The following is a 16,128-nucleotide window of genomic DNA, read 5'->3' as shown; positions in this document are numbered from 1 at the left end:
TATTTTACATGATTAAAGATAAAATACCGATATCAGTTGTCTTTGCTTTTAAAACTTTTCAGTAAATTAACACAAATGAAACTTTTCTTAAAACCACTTTGATTTGCTTATCAGTTGAGCTTAGCTCTGTGTGTGAGGGTCCAGATCTGGTCTCTCCTTAGGCTGGAAGAAAAACATGAAAGAGGTGATGTTTTCCACCATTCACGCTGATCTAGGTAGCAAAGAAGTGTCCCTTGAAGTCTTGCCCTCCCCATCCTCTGAATTCAAGAGCTGGCTGGGCTGCATCATCGTTCCTTCCTTTTCATTCTGTGTGTCAGGTTTCACTCCTAGGGAAATCAAACCATGGGAAATGGAGTGTGCCAGGGTTTCTCCATGTGTGCGGACGTGAGATGCAATCTACATACGCATCCCAGTCCCGGAGTACTTGCAGGCGTGACAATTTAAATGTAGCCTTAGCGTCTGACCTACAGTCTCGTGCAGGTCAGACGCAAATGAAGCTGACAAGGTAAATGAGTAGGTACAGCATTGCCCTCAGTTAGCCGTGGGAGAGTGCAGACCAGGGAAATCAAGTGCTTCCGACTGAAGGACCTCATGTTCACAAGTACACAGTTTAGCAATTTGAATAGATGACTGATCGTGAGACTGGTTTCTCGTGAAGTCCTCAAACTGCTCGTTAAACTTTCTCATGATGTGGCTCTCCAAGCTGAGATGAGAAGGTGGAAGAAAGATTTGTTTGACAGCATCATGAAGCATGTCGTGAGGACTCTGCTGGGGGAAATAGGGATGAAGGGGCTTGAATAGTTTAACGTGAAGAATGAAGAAGTGTTCTTCGGCTATTTGGGCAGGATAGAAGAACTTACTTCAGCAGGCTGAATTGAAGGAATGAAGATTGCTCTGAAGAGACTGTCATAGAAATCTAAACCTTGCTTGCGAACACCTTATGTAACCTGTACAAACACAGGAGCTCTTTTCTAATTTTTGTAACTTCAAAATGAAGCTTATCTATCTGTTCCGTTTTTATATGGAAGATATGTTACAAAGTAATTCTAAATTGATTATTGTAAGATTTCATATGCTTTCTTAGTAATGTAAGTTACATTCTGTTTCATCTCCACTAATTTCATTCGTTCCTCCAATGTAATTCTTTCATCACTTCCAACAAAGACATGTCTGTGCTTCAGAGGAGTGATTCCTCGTGGACATTGTTTCTGAATTTTTTTGTGCTTATTTCTAAAAACCACCCTCAGGTTGTTTTGATTTAGTTGTATCCATGATCATACTCGCTGCTGTTATAGCTTCTTGTTCTTCATTTGAACAAGATTATCCAGACTGTAACTGGTTTTATGAGTGTGTGCTCATATGTCATTTTTTAAGTGATCTGCAAAGCAGGTATTTTTAGACTTTTACATGTGCATATTGCAGAAAGTGACAGGCTTTTAAATCATTTTTGATTTGCCAACTTGTTCTTAGTGTTGAGCAAATGCTGTAATTTGGGCCAGTAATAAACTGCTGTTGCAGATGCTGTGTTTTTGAATATTCAGATTCTGTGATCTATTCTCTTGATTAAATACACCATATTGCAGTTTGTAGGTTCTGGTCTAGTGCTCTTTTTAACAAAATTTGTACAATGATAATTACATATTATCAAACATTAATTATACTGTAGTTCTCTTCGAACTTGGTATTCATTTCCTGTTGACGCATACTGAATTACTGTTCTTTTCTCCCTTGCTGGTTCTTAAGTAACTACATGGCCTTTTTATAAGCTGCATTAAATTCTAAAAGACGGACTACAATATTCTCTGAGCTCATCAGAGTATTACTGGATTATAATGTGGATGCTTCCTTCACAGGAAGGATAAGCTTTTTTATTCCTACAGGATATGAACAGTGATTAATACATTTCCAAATTTCTTGTAATTGCCCATTTTAAAAGCATAACAAACACCGCATGTTTGCTAAATATATATATGACTGTTGCTTTCATAACGCTACTGAATGAGAATTCAGAGGTAAGGGAACATGAACTCTCAAGCACCATTCATGGAATTCAGTTTTGCTTTGGTGATTCCCTTGACCTGCATCAGTTTAGTGTTTATTTTTTATAAAGCAGGAATTTTAGAAGTCTTAATACCGATAACTGACACTGTACATACAACATAACTTGACTCTCACATCCTTGTTGAAGCATCTTACGTGAATAGGAGCAAGCTCCTACTGGCTTCGGTGATGGACACCGACTACCCTGAAAAATGTTGGTATTTATGGCAAGTTATTTAAGCTCTGAATCGGTATTTAGGCTCTTAAGTTTAGGCTTTTTTCTTTAGTCTTGGCCTGGTCTAAAGGATTCTGTATCAGACTCCAGAAAAAGACACAAGATTTAAAACATTGTCCTCTTCCAAGAATTTCCTGGTAGTATTTAATGTTCTAGTTTTACGATGCAGCATTCCCCATGGGAGAATGATAGGAGAACTAATATGGCATGCTAAATGTTGCAGAATGTCAGCATCAAACTCAAACTGTAAACCTTTAGTCTGTTCTGCTGGAATCAGAGGCTTTTGACATCTTCTTCTCATATATATTTCCATCAGACTTGCAAAGGAGTTGTATTTAAAGTGGGATTGCTGTGTCACATGCAGGAAACACCATTCCTCCGCTTGCTTTCTTGTAACAGCCCAGCTGAGAAGTAATGTAATGGATTATGAGAGACACTGTAATCACTTACGGAGCAAAGTTCAGTTTAAAAAAAAAAACAAAATCAGATGCTACACTTCTCAGTTATGTTAGCATTTGTAACACTCAGAATTATCACAAGGGAACATGGGCTTTGTCCAGCCAGAAGAGAAATCAGATGTGGAATGACAGTGACACAGAAATCTGGCCTTTTACCTGATTTATCAAAACAGTAAGGGGACGACTCCTGTGACCTCTCTGGATGGAAGACACTTCTTCAGGACAGCTATAGCATTTTGGGCTATGTCTTGCGAGTAAAGTGAAATTATGAAACTCTTGACACTGTGTGATTGTTCTTGCATCTCTGAAACACCACTTGTGGTTGGTGATGGGTTTTCCTAGCACACTTGCATCTGCCTTCATAGTAAACACTCTCCGTAAGTTCTGAGGACCTTTCATTATGCATCACTGGTAAAAGTTACAAATAAAAATAAGTTGTGAAAGCAATCTATATTTTTTACACATGTGACCAGAATAACATATTAGGTGTAAGGTCTGAGGATTATATCACCAGTATTAAATGCCTTGTCTTGTAATAAAAGCCATGTCTTAACCCAGTTATGCAGAATAAGCAGCTGGTGAAAGGGATGGTTCTATTTCATACCCGTAAGTAAGAAGACAAGGTTAGCTGCTACAAAAAGGCTTACAGTTACAGACAAATGAATAAAATACAGGCTGGGGCAGATAAAGTCCGTCACTTGTCTGCACAGGTATGAGATGGTCATTCAATCACTTGATTGTTTCTCTAGGAGCTCTGGCACTTGTTTTCAAGTTTGACACACTATTTAAATTCTTCATGCTGTCTTTCCCTATATAAGACAACAAAGGGCTTTACATTTTCCTAGACGTTCCTCGTGCAATCTGTACTGCTAATTTCACTGAGTGTTTTCAGTAAACTTGGAGTGTTTTTCCGGACAGCTCTTTGAGAGTCAATTTTGAGTTGGTGCCTGATTTGTCATGACAGCAAGGAAACTCTCATAGTGTACCACTGTCTACTTTGGCCTCAAAATTTGAGTGGGCTGATTTAAAATAAAAAGCATTCATCTCCCCTGCTGATGCAGTCCAAATTGAAAGAGCATGAGTTTCAGATACCCTTATGCTGCTTCTGTGCTGCATTTTGTGTAGCAATAAGCTTGAGAAATTAAATTACTCCTACTGTTAAATTTAAAAAAACCTTTAAACACTTGACCTCATGTTCATGCTGTTGTAACCCACATCTGCTCCGCTGCTGTAGAGCAGAAGCACATGCTTATCCACTCCAGCTCGTTAGATCTCAGGTATTCTTTTCTGCCTTATTTTTAATCTGCTGTGGAAGAATTTACTTATCAACAAATATATCCCCAAACCTCAGAAATCAGGAAAATAATATTCTTGGAAGGCATCATTAGCCATATGTCTGTCTGGTCAGGTCTGTAGTGCTAAGTCATGGGAGGAGTTTAAACTAGGTGACTTACAGCCCTGGTTATGAACAGGAGGAGGGGGAGGGCTGTGCATTTTAAAGTTAAAAAGGGGGCAAAGAAAAAAAAACAAACAGAAAAAACATGCTGTTGCTGCTGGAACATTTCTTTCAAAGAGTGTGATCTATCAAGCCGTGTCTTAAAAGTGACTGCTTGGAGGGGAAGGTAAGATGATACCACAGACTGGAAGAATATTCACATCTTTGTTACCCGAGTTCTCCTGATCAGCAAAATAGAATTTCCTTCCAATCTGAATATAAAGAGCACTCAGATAAAAAGGTTTCTGTTAGAGATGTTCATCAGCAGAAGAAGTGGTGTGGTGAAAGGGCGACATAAGGTGTATGTTCTTCCAGAGGCTCAGGTATGTTTAGGATAGAAATGCTGAATAAGTCAGATGGAGGAAGAGGGAAGCAAAGGTAGCTGAAGGGAAGGTTACTTGAAGATGTCTGTTCCACTGTGCTCATTAAACTGAACTCAAAGTGCAGTTTTCATGACGACACTGCCAAATACTTAATTCTGGTATTAATTTACATAGCTATTTCACATTCTAGTTTTACCCAGGGCAGGAGTTACAAAATTGTATGTAGGCCACATGCCATTTGTATTAATACACGTGGAAATAAAACATTACTTACAGTCTCGCAAATTTATAAAGGAACACAAGATGGATTAGGAGAGGTTTGTGCTTGTTCTGCTGGCAACTGTCAATTCCTTTAAATTTCAGTTTGGGAGTTTAAAAAAACAACACATGCTTTCTCAGATAGGGAGCTTATTTTGAGGTAAATAACTGGTAGTGAGCAGAAAGAGCGGGAACAGATCCAGTACGAAAGCTACAGAGAACACAAGACGATAATGTTACTAGTTCAAACGAAAGGAGGCACGTGAGATAAGGCAGACACTTATTGCTATGAAGTGTCCATCTGGAGCTCGGTAATCCTCATTCGGTTTGGCTTGTTGTGTTGATGTCAACAAGCTTTGGGCTGAGCTTTCTCAACTGGTATGGTTTGAGAGTTAATTTTTTTTCCTCTTATGAAGATCGTGCTAAAAACAAAGAGTCCAGGAATAAAAATGGAAAATAGTTGGTGTTAGATATGTGCTATAAAGGATGGACAATTGTATTAAGAAAAATAATAATCTAGAAATTACCTGTTGCATTTCCTTTTAGTTGACATTGCAAGGTTTATTCTCCTAAAATTAAACTTTGTTGCATCGTCCCTTTTCTCCGGAAGGGTAACTTGACTTCTCTGTGATGTCCTGCTCCTCCTCCAGCCCTGTTCTGTCCTTCCCTCTCCCTTCATAGCTTACTGTATCCTCTGCCGCACATGGGAGGTTGCTGAGGACCAGTTGAACTCTCAAGCATGTTAGCCAGATACGAGTTTGCTGATTGTAATAGAGGAGAAATGTTAAAGCTAACTACGGGAGGTGAGGTGTCTTTAATTAGAAGCCTGGGAAGGTGCTTTGTCAGCAGTCAGTTGACAAGCAAGACACTGAGCTGGAGATCAGGAAGAGTTCCGACCTGCAAAATGGTGACAGCTTCTTCACAAAAGGAAGCCTTTGGGATAAGCAGTTACTACCATGGCAATAGTAATTACTTGTGTTTAAAGACGATGCTCTCCTTGCAGCATGCAGACCAGCACAGGAAGCTTTGCAGGCTGCTCTCTCCAACCCCCACCCTCAATTTTAGCATTGCTCATTTCATGAGATGATTTCAGAATGCTCTTGAAACGATGAAAATGCCTTCCCCCCCTCCCCCTCCTGCCAGCCTCTGATTTTACTTTGTGCGTGTCTTTGTTTGTTTCAGGCACTCAAGGAGTTGCGCCACCCCCGCCAGCCCCTGTTGTTGGGTTGCAGACTCCATCCACTGGGCTCTTGGGTGCCCGGCCCGGTTTGATACCGCTCCAGCGACCGCCAGGAATGCCACCCCCTCCTCTGCAGCGGTTCCCCTTGATGCCGCCGCGACACATGCCTCCCCACATGATGCACAGAGGGCCCCCGCCGGGACCGGGGGGCTTTGGGATGCCTCCCCCGCATGGAATGAAAACCCCCTTCCCACCACCGGGTCACTTTGTGAGACCTGGGGGGATGCCGGGAAGCGGGGGGCCAGGTGGACCCGAGGACAACCGAGATGGGAGGCAGTTCAGGAATGACCGGCAGACGTTCACGCCTAACAGAGACCAGGAAAGATTCGGAAGGAGATCTTTTGGAAATCGGGTAGAGAACGATCGTGAGCGTTACGGTAACCGCAACGATGACCGAGATCACGAGCGACTTGGTAATCGTGACAGGCGAGACTGGGGACGAAGAAGCCCCGAGCGCGATAGGCACAGAGACTTGGAGGACAGGAACAGGCGGTCCAGTGGCCATCGAGACAGAGAGAGAGATTCAAGAGATAGGGAGTCTCGTAGAGACAAAGAAGAAAGTCGAGGAAAGGAAAAATCGGAGATGACAGACAGGGCAGATGGCGACAAAAACCATGAATCTCATGGCGGCAAAATGGAAGACGCAGACGTTGTTTCAGAACTTGCTGCGGGAGAGTCTGACCCTACAGGTGCAAAACCTGTTGAAGAGTTGACATCCGAGGCTACCTCATCCGTGGAACAGGCGGAAAAGGATATGGGTGCAGTGTCGGAGGCTCCTCGCTAGAGACTGGAAGTCGTCAAAAGACGACAGTGACATTTGTTGGAGTGTAGAGCTTTAGAGTTGTACAGTCTGCTGTATTATATTTGCTTCTGCTTATATCACAGCCCCTCAGTAGTTGGTGGGGAATTGTAAGCAATTTGATTGCTTCCCTTCTATTTAAAATAGCCACAACATAACATGAAATACTGAAGATATGATTAAAATATTACCCATTTTTGCTGTAACTTTTTTAAAGTTTTGACTTTAAAAAGTTTACAAATCAGAAGTAGAAGTGCTTTCTATTTTTTTTTTAATTTAAGAAAAGGTAACGGTGAAAGCTCCTCAAAACAATAGGGATGTGTTTTTAATAAACTCTATTTTCGTAACAAACTTTAACGTGTGCTATTCTTCCTACACTGCACTGAAGTGGAAAAGGAGTGTTCAACATCTTAAAGTTTGAACTGTTAATGCTGTACTGGAGTCTAAATTAGACTGTTTTGTTTATATTTGTTAAAAGAAATACATCTGTTTGTGTAGCTATTCACAGAAGCAAATTTTTATTTGTAACAGTCATCTTGATTTTTAGGTTGCTGCATTTTAATGATTACTTGACCATACTAGGTAAAAGTTAGTGGTTTTAAAATGTTAATTGAAGAGTTAACTGTTTAGTGTTTGCAATGCAATCAATTCTTTTTCTTTTTGCTTTCTTCCTCCTCTCCCCCCCAACTGGTTCTGTGGTAAATGTTGCCCTAATTAGCCGTTTTTTAACAAAGTGGACACCTTCAGACATACTTTGTCTGCTCTGCTTGCAATGTTATAAAATTACTGTGTGCGGTGGGCTAGGAAGCACACCACTTCAGCAGCTTTTGTACTCGTTATTCATTGATGCTTTTTTTTTTTTTTTGAAAGTGAGGTGAAAGAGAAATCAAAGACACCAAAACACAATATAAAACGCTAACTTTTTTTTTTTTTTTTTTTTGAAATGGGGCTGGGAAAAGGAAGGGAGGTGGGAGGGTGCACAAGGATTTTAAAATGCTGCCTCTTCCTTCACGCAAATCCAGGCTGCTACTGTAGTCTGTGTTAATGCTGTTTACCTCCTGTAATCCTGCAAGAGGTAGGTTTAACATTTTTACCCACCTGGTGGTGTACCTATCAGACTGTTGGACAAAAAAAGCATGTTTTTTTCTTGTAGTTGTGTCAGTTTTACCATCCTCTCACCGTATCACTTAAGTAATTTTATCAAACGTTAAGAGGGCAAATACTAGTTTTGGGTGGTTGGCCCCCTCAGGCACAAACAGTTCTGGGACGGCTGTGCTGTGTCAAGCTGGGTCAGAGCCCTGGCAGTTCTGCCCCGAAAGGCACTCACCCTCCATCAGCTGCACACCAGGCTAACAGGCTCCGGGGCTCCAGCCCTTGGGTTGAAACTTATTTAACTCCAGAAGCATAGTGGAAAAATTGTATGAATCCTGGGCATATTTAATCCCCCCCCCCCTTGGTAGAGGTGTGTTCTCAAGTTGTTCCCCTGCCCCGCCCAAGTGAAGGGCAGCTGCTTGCTTACATCAGTACTTTTTCATAGCTGCTCTGCAGCAGAGGGAATTTTTTTTTTGGGGGGGGGGGGGGGGGGGGGGGGGGGGGGGGGGAAGCAAATGCAGAGTTGCAGGCTGGGGAGATGACATATTTTTATGTGCTTGCAATAGCAGAATAAAGAGAGGGGAAAAAAAACCCCAAACTGTTTACAAACTTGTAGTGAACTCAACTTCCACATGTTAAAACTTGTGTCCTTACTGTTTGTTTCATGCTGGGCCAGTGGAACTAACTTTTTTCATACAAAGCCAGACATTTATGTCTTATGTTTAAGGCTTGTCTTAGTAAAAACTGCCATAATTCTGTAAGGAGGTAGGATTTTTTTTTTTAATGAATACACTTTATTAAAGGATTTGAAGATAAGAATGAAAGAGACAGAAGACTTATCTGTTCACACAAATGCCACCTCACATTCTCTGTATTTCCCTTCGGAGGAAACAGAAAACAAAAGCCTAGGAAGACACTGGATGTCCCTTGCAGAACAGTTTCTTGCTGCCTTCTGAAGCAGTAATTGTACAATTAACCTACTGGGGACGCATCATCTTCACGGCATCACCAGCATAACCGTATCTTACCCTTGTACAATTACCAAACTTCTGGCTTTAAAAGATGATGAGCCAGAAACTGGTCCTGAAAGATTAAGTAGCTCAGTGCAAGCATCCACTACAGTGCTAGCAGTGAATACCTTGGTTACAGAGCCTGTGCCTGCCCATCACAATGATGCGTGTGTACATAAAGCAAGTGTTCCTTCTATGTCCAGACACATAACAAGAGAGGAGAGATCTGAAAGCAGAGATCTGTGTATTCCAGGCTTCCAAAGCGGCCAGGCTCAGCACCAAGAGCAGCCAGGAGAGGTGGCAAGCAGCAGAGCTGCCAGGGCTCTCCTTCCACCACAGCTCAACCTACAGCTGCCAAGTGCAAGTACTTGCCCTTTTCCCCCCCTCAGGGAAAGTGGAAACAACATAACTGAGCTCTGAACTTCTGAAACGCAAAGAGGTGATGGTGGTATTTGTGGATGTTCAGTTCCGCATCACCCGATGCTTGAGCTGGAAGGGGCAGTCACTGTCTAAACTCTGCTGCAGCAGCCGAGTCAGAACGTAGAGTGAGCCACTGGAACAGGCAGAGGTGGGTAAAGACTGTACGCACAATTGTTTGCCACCTGCAGTGAATGCAAGTTTAACATGGTTTTACAGTCTTCCTGCTATACTGTCAAAAGCCATTCCATCTGTAACATGCTACACTGGAATGCAGGTGTCTAGAACTACAACAAACTGCTTCCATGAGTATCTTTTATGTACAGGATAAAGGAATGTTGATACAAGTCTTCATTAAAATTAAGAATTCTCTATTAAAAGACTTGGAAATCTGTGTCTAACAGGTACAGCTGGCACTAGTACAGTGATTACATTGCTGAAAAGCTTTATGAAAGTAAATACAGAACTTGTGGCTGTGTATATACCTTTTAAGGAATATACACTGGACACTCCTGCACAGCTTGTAAAAAAGTCACTTTCACCCCCACCCCCAGATGTTCACTGCACACCAGCCCAGAACAACCCAGAGGTTCTAACATGCATCCTTGTGCCTGGCCTGGACCAGACCAGTGGATGTGCTGAAGGCTTCCCCATACACACTTTGCAGTCATACACCATCAGCTTTTACAGCCAGAAGGTACTTGTGCAAAGCAGTTGTCCCTCAGCACATAAAACCCCTGGCTGTAACAGGCAGAGGTTGTCAGGTTATTGCCACAGAACAGGGGAGTCTGTCACAGGAAAACAGATGACATGCTGACCCATCTCATATCTTACTTGTTCGGAGTTACTGGCTGGAAGCAACATGGATGCTGTTGGTGCCTCACAAGTTAACTACTGACATTGCAAACTCCTCACATTAACGTATCAGCAGGTAGGGCCCCATTGTGCCAGTTGGTTGTTTTATAGACAGCAAGACCAAGGTGTATTTGCCCAGCAAGTTTATTACACAAGTTTGAAACCTACAAATGCTGCAACTTTGCCAGGAGGAAGCCCCAATACATACAGTGCTACTGCTCTTCAGTGACTAGCCTTGCTACAGCTTGTCAGGCTAATCCTCCAAGTCAGACTAGAAGTTTTGGTGTTCAGGATGTGATCACTACTAAACATCTTCCATTACACAGAACAGGAGTTCCAGTTAGTGAAGATTATACTTAATGGTTACAGCAGATGCTTTAGCAGAAGACTACAGAGGCATTCCATCGGGGTCACTTTAATTGCAATATACATCATACAAAATCAAGTCAGTCTTGCAGAGTAGTAATGAAGTGATAAATCTTCTGCTTGCACAAAGAAGGGCAAGTACAGCATTTGCAGTGACATACAGCCCATTTATCACTGTTACCTTAAGCATTTCAGGTACAATACTTAGCTCTTGGCTATTCCAATTACACCACAAGCTAAACGAGGTCCAGCATTTCCAGTTAATTTGCTCTCATTATCTCCCCCTCTACCCAGGTCATCACGTTTTTCATGGACCTAAAAAGAGAATTGAAGATACCTTAATTCATGTTATTGCATAACTAAACATTTTTCACTACTCATTAGTAGCAGCAGTGACAGGCAGTATTGCCAGCTACCAGCAGGGTGTGTTACACAGAACCTATTGTATTTATGTCATGCTGAATGCTGAACTGATAACTTAGGGCTAGACTTGCCTAAAGATGAGTTGCCTTCAGCTGAATTTGTTTGAACTGCAAGTCACCCAAACCCCCATGTTTCAGAAAGCTATTGCTAGTCCCAGAGCAAGCTTGTACTTGACATTCATGTTCACCCTTCTGACCCAAGGCTGACCACTGCACTGCAGGTGCAGTGCCTTGGCCACACCACCCACAGTACTACACGACACACCTCCTGCTCCTTGGCCATCACTCCAAGCCCATTTCATGCAGGAGTATGGTGATCTCAGCAGCACATACTGCAGTCTCGAGGGAAACAAGACAGGCTGCTCATCTGCAGCCCAGTCCACCCAGCCTCTGCCTCCCTCTTTCCCAAGGAGGCCATGGCACCAGTTACACCAGCAGCCACCAGACCAGTACTAGTCAACAGTACTCTCCAGTGCCCACTGCCACACCTTTCAGTGCCAGATTGCCAGTGCCTTCCCCAAATTAGGTTGCTTTAGTCACCCACAGCTGGAAGGAGCAAAGTTAAGCAGAAAGGAATATCTTCAGGGCAGCAGGCAGAAAGACAAGTTCTCATGGCAGTGAAATACCATACTATTACACAAAGGACTTTCAGGCACGGCTTCAAACAACTCCCCACTCTGGAAATCTTGCACTCCCAAGTTCTATAACAAACACCAGAGACTGGCCCCCAGCATCAAAAAAAAATCTCCACTCACTGGCAACTCCACTCTGAAGTTCCTTAAAGCATCCCAGTAGGCACCGAAACACTTACCACCATGGTACGTCCAATGATGCTATGTGGCCCGCTAAGAGAAATGATGGGATCTTCTATTTCCACTTCTGCCACTCCACCTTTAGCAGTCACATTGCCAAGGTCACCCACATGCCTACACAAAGATGCAGAGAAACTCATAGAAAGCTTGGTTAAACTGAAAGCCCTTCTAAGTGATGGCCTGGACAATAAAATACCCACAGTTACTAGACTCAGGTACTCCACTGTCTTATCTTAAAGATCACACATCCTCATTTACCACCACCAGTCAATCTTGAACACTCCCACTGTTTTAACTCCTTTAGTTCAAGGGATAATTAAAATTCAGTCCTAGGTAGAACTTGAAACTAGAAGGTTAATCAACTTGAGGGAAAGCAATGCCATTACTCCCTAGGAAGCCAAGCCAATAGTGCACAACTCCTAGGTAAGAATTCCTCCATGCTGATGGCATTTCCCTTCTGCTCAGAAAGTCTCTTAAATTAGGCAAGAGAACCTTTCCTGCACATACAAGGCTTGGTGTAACACTGCCACTATTCTTAAGAGCTTTTAATGTATATCAAATCAGCTATTCCACAAGCAGCTGTAGGCTTTAGGTTTAAATAGGACTAGCAAAAGTAGTTTGTCAAGTGACAGGTCAAAGGGGATGCATTAAGTGCTAGCAAAGTGCTAATCAGTACCAGGGATGACTACTCAAGTTCGCTTGGTATTTTCCTATACACTTGGCATTATACTCTACCACAGAGTTTTGATCAGAGCTAGTTCTCTGCTAGGACTTCCCGTAAGTCTCAAGCAGTTCAGTTTTCACTGAACTTCTAGGCATTCCAGCATATTGTTTCCTACACATCTGCCCCAAATAAACCATTCACTCAAAAGACAAGTTGAAGATATCCTGCAAGACTTTTCTATCCAGACTCAGAACCTCAAATACCAACTCATTTCTAAACTCTCCATGCATGCAGGGTCACCAGCTCACTCAAAGCCGACTACCCAGCTTCTTAAACAGCATTTAACCACATTTTTAACCAAATCCTATAGAATCAGGTCAAGAGCAGTTCTCCCTGTAGGAATTTGCTCGATTTAAGCTTGAGTTCAATTGTTTCAACTCTACACTGATAGGAGCATGATCTAGTTCTCATACCTTCCTACAGAATTCCCCAGCCTACAGCTGCCAGAGCAGGCAGGTTACACCAGAAGCAGAATTTGACAAAGCAGAACCAGCAGAAGCCATGATGTTCATGCAATTTTTTTTTGACCTTTAGCACTGGAGCAGTTGGCTGCCTCTGAAGCCCATGAGCACACCATTTCATGCTGCTCTCATCCAGACAGCTGGCTAGCTACCAGCTTGCTTGGTCTGGCATGCAACTGATCACTCAGGTATGAATTTATCAGTCACAGAAGGTGCAGTTACAGACATAAATGTGAGCACTCAAAAGCTAATCAAAATGCCAAGTTGGTCACAATGCCAGTCCAGACCCTACCTGTGCAAGACCAGCCTATCTTTTACACTTGTTTCTAGCTCCTCTTGCTACCACACTGGCCTTCAGCTCTTGTGCAGCCCCTTCCCAGCCCCCAAACCCAGCCAGCATACTATTTAAACCAGTTGCTCAGACATGCAAGGGTTCCCTGAAGGTAACTGAACTATGAAACTGCTTCCAGGGAAGAACTAGGCCTCAGCTCCCACTGATGTACAGAGATACTCAGCATAAGCATCAGGCCCCGCACTGACACACAGTACACACAACCCCTGAGGGGTACGTACTGTAGGTAACACGGTACCTAAGCTAACAAGCTAAAAACAGCCCAGTACACCCCATAAAAAGCCTCCATGCCCAGGCACACACAGCTTTGTACTCATCTCGCAGTCTCCCCTGAAGCCTCAGCACCTTCCACTGATGATCCACATCCGGCACATGACAAGCCTGCATACAGCTCAACAATTGACAGTTTAGGGCCCCTGTTGTGAAAAGCTGGCCCCAAAACAGAAGCAAATCACCTCTGACTAAATAAGGCTTTAACACATGAACTCCCCCCACTCATACCCTGAGGAACCTTCACTCAGTAAAAGCCTTTATTTCCTCTTCCCCCCATGCTACAATAAAACCAAGACTATGTCCCAAAGACCACATTTTACCCACACTCTTGGAGCCAAGGTGTCTAACAAATCCCCATACAGTTATGAGAGCCTTTGTTAAGTGACCCTAGAAGTTTTCCTGGAATTACCAATTTTCTTCTGGTATTGTCCTAGCATTATTCATGAAGTGGCCTCCCAAGCACAAAATAGCACTTAGATGGCTGCTGCACGCAGTAGCTACCCAGTAAGAGGCTGGGCACATTAAACTCACCTTTCTGCATCACTTGGTCCACCATGCTGCTTGCCTTCAGGATTGAAATGAGAACCTGCACTGGTACACCCTGAAACAGAACACAGCCATCAAAAGTAGATTTGATTTTTTTTTTACAATAGCCAGTTAATCTGTTGCTTATACACTAGACCAAGGTAGTCCTCCTGTAGCCAGAGAGAGGGAATTCACTAATGATGAAATAGGTACTCTCTTATTAGATGTTCTACTAATCCTTTGGAGGTAATCAACCTACTACAGACTTACAAATTCAATTAAGTAAGACTACTTATTCTAGAACACTCTGGGCTCAGCTGAAAGCTTTCTGGTTTCTTAACATCAGGTTAAACTATTTAGGTTAGTGCTTGGCACATCAGATCTTGAGCACCAGCCTAAACATGTTCAACGTATTAAATGGGAAGCAATTCTTTAGGAAATGTCATCCTTTATTAAAACAGATTTGCAGTCATGAGATCTACTAAGTATACTTATACCAGTTGCTGCTGCAACACTAAAAACAGCTCTTTAAAACTGAGCAATCACATTACAGCTGTAATTCAAAAGCTCAGACATCTTACCATTTGTATTGTCACCAAATTCATGGACATGGAAGCCATGATCTCCATCAGCCAAGCCACTGATTCTTCCAGTAACTTTTACTGGTCCGCTACCCTTTAATGAGAAGAATTTATTATCAAAGTGACTACAATATTAAATGGCCTTGTGTCAAGCAAAGCTTCCTAACTCAACAGAAAGCACTAGAGACTCCACTACAAGTTCAGCTACCAAGACATGAATGATTACCCTCCTACACTAACATTACATGTGGCAATACAGACTTTCACAGAATAGTTGCATTTATGCAGTCACCTAAAATACACTTTTCTTATTATATATCAACAAGCAAACAGAACACCTTTTATCAGATTACTTGCTTTTGAGAATGCTTACATACATCCATTTGGAAGCATAAGTAATTCTAAAGTAATTTCTCCTCTACAGTATTGCCCATATGCAGTCCTGGCTTCTTCAGCGAGTGTAAGTGACTTAGGGGTGTTCTTGGGCTCTGGCCATTTGGCAGTTAAAGCTCCGTTCAGCCCCACGCTGGCAAACAGGTCCCGCAGTAAGACAGGCCGGCTCCAGCACCAGGCTCAGCTGAACGCCCCCGAGCAGGGGGAAGCCACACGCCCGCCCCGCCAGTGCGCTCTCTCTCCCCCACCCCTCTCCGCGATGCCATCGGGCACGCAGGGCGCCACACGGTGCCTGGGGCGCATTGACGCGCCCAACGGCGGGCTGCCCCGGGCTTGCAGCAGCCGCTCGCCGCCCGACCCGGGGTACAACAGCGACAGCCCCGGCCCTTCCTACCACCGCAGTGGCGCAGGCAGACGGGGGCGGGGGGGGAGGGCGCCGCGGCCCAGCCCGAGGCCGCCCAACACAGCTCCCACCGGCCTCCGCAGTCGCCGAGGAGGAGGGGAAGGGAGAACCCAACCGCACCGCCCGCCCCGCGCAATGACTCAGCACTACGGCCAGGCGAACCCCCGGGGAATCTGCGCCCGCCGCCAGCCCTTGCCTGCTGCTGGAATTGGATGACGCCATGCACGGGGCCATCCCCCTTCATCACGCACACGGCCTTCAGCGTCGCCATGTTCCCGCGGCAGCCGGAGAGCGGCGCACAACAGCGACCCCGGCACCCAGCACCTAAGGACTACGGGTCCGCCTATCCCGCCACCCTTATATAGGGCGGGCCGTCAGCGGCGCGGCCAGCCGCGGCCAATCGCGGGGCGCTCGCGGTGCCCCTCGCGCAGTTATTACGTGAGGCTCGGCCAATCGAGGGGGTTATCGCGGCGCGCGGGTGCGCGCGCCAATCAGCGGTGCCTGCCTCCTGAGCTAATGGGAGGGTGAACGGCTGCTCGCGGGTGGGGGCGTTATGTAACGGTAGCGGCCGCAACGGTTGTGGTGGGAGCGCAC

At 44.1% G+C, this 16,128-nt stretch overlaps 2 protein-coding genes across 6 annotated transcripts in view; one reads left to right on the top strand and one right to left on the bottom strand.

The window, feature by feature from the left end:
* SCAF4 (SR-related CTD associated factor 4) overlaps positions 1-8,759 on the top strand; it is a 47,974-nt gene extending 39,215 nt beyond the window's left edge. For 2 of the 5 annotated variants that reach the window (XM_075770609.1, XM_075770593.1), the window contains one exon: positions 5,992-8,759. In XM_075770609.1, the coding sequence (XP_075626724.1) occupies positions 5,992-6,833 (842 nt within the window). In that variant the 3' untranslated portion in view covers positions 6,834-8,759. Of the gene's footprint in view, positions 1-161; positions 1,520-5,991 lie in introns of those variants that run through there. The other 3 variants (XM_075770614.1, XM_075770600.1, XM_075770620.1) reach the window with 2 other exon arrangements.
* Positions 8,760-10,348: 1,589 nt separating this feature from the next.
* Positions 10,349-15,885, bottom strand: SOD1 (superoxide dismutase 1). Its single transcript, XM_075770626.1, has 5 exons — positions 15,731-15,885; positions 14,739-14,832; positions 14,164-14,233; positions 11,822-11,936; positions 10,349-10,903 (listed from the first exon to the last, which is right to left on the bottom strand). Exons 1-5 carry the CDS (start codon positions 15,803-15,805, stop codon positions 10,793-10,795), a joined length of 465 nt encoding a protein of 154 aa, XP_075626741.1. The 5' UTR covers positions 15,806-15,885; the 3' UTR covers positions 10,349-10,792.
* Between the last annotated feature and the right edge of the window lie 243 nt (positions 15,886-16,128).

This window comes from Balearica regulorum, chromosome 1 (genome assembly GCF_011004875.1).
Source record: "Balearica regulorum gibbericeps isolate bBalReg1 chromosome 1, bBalReg1.pri, whole genome shotgun sequence".
Taxonomy (NCBI): Eukaryota; Metazoa; Chordata; class Aves; order Gruiformes; family Gruidae; genus Balearica; species Balearica regulorum.
This window is presented reverse-complemented; position numbering and strand designations above follow the sequence as displayed.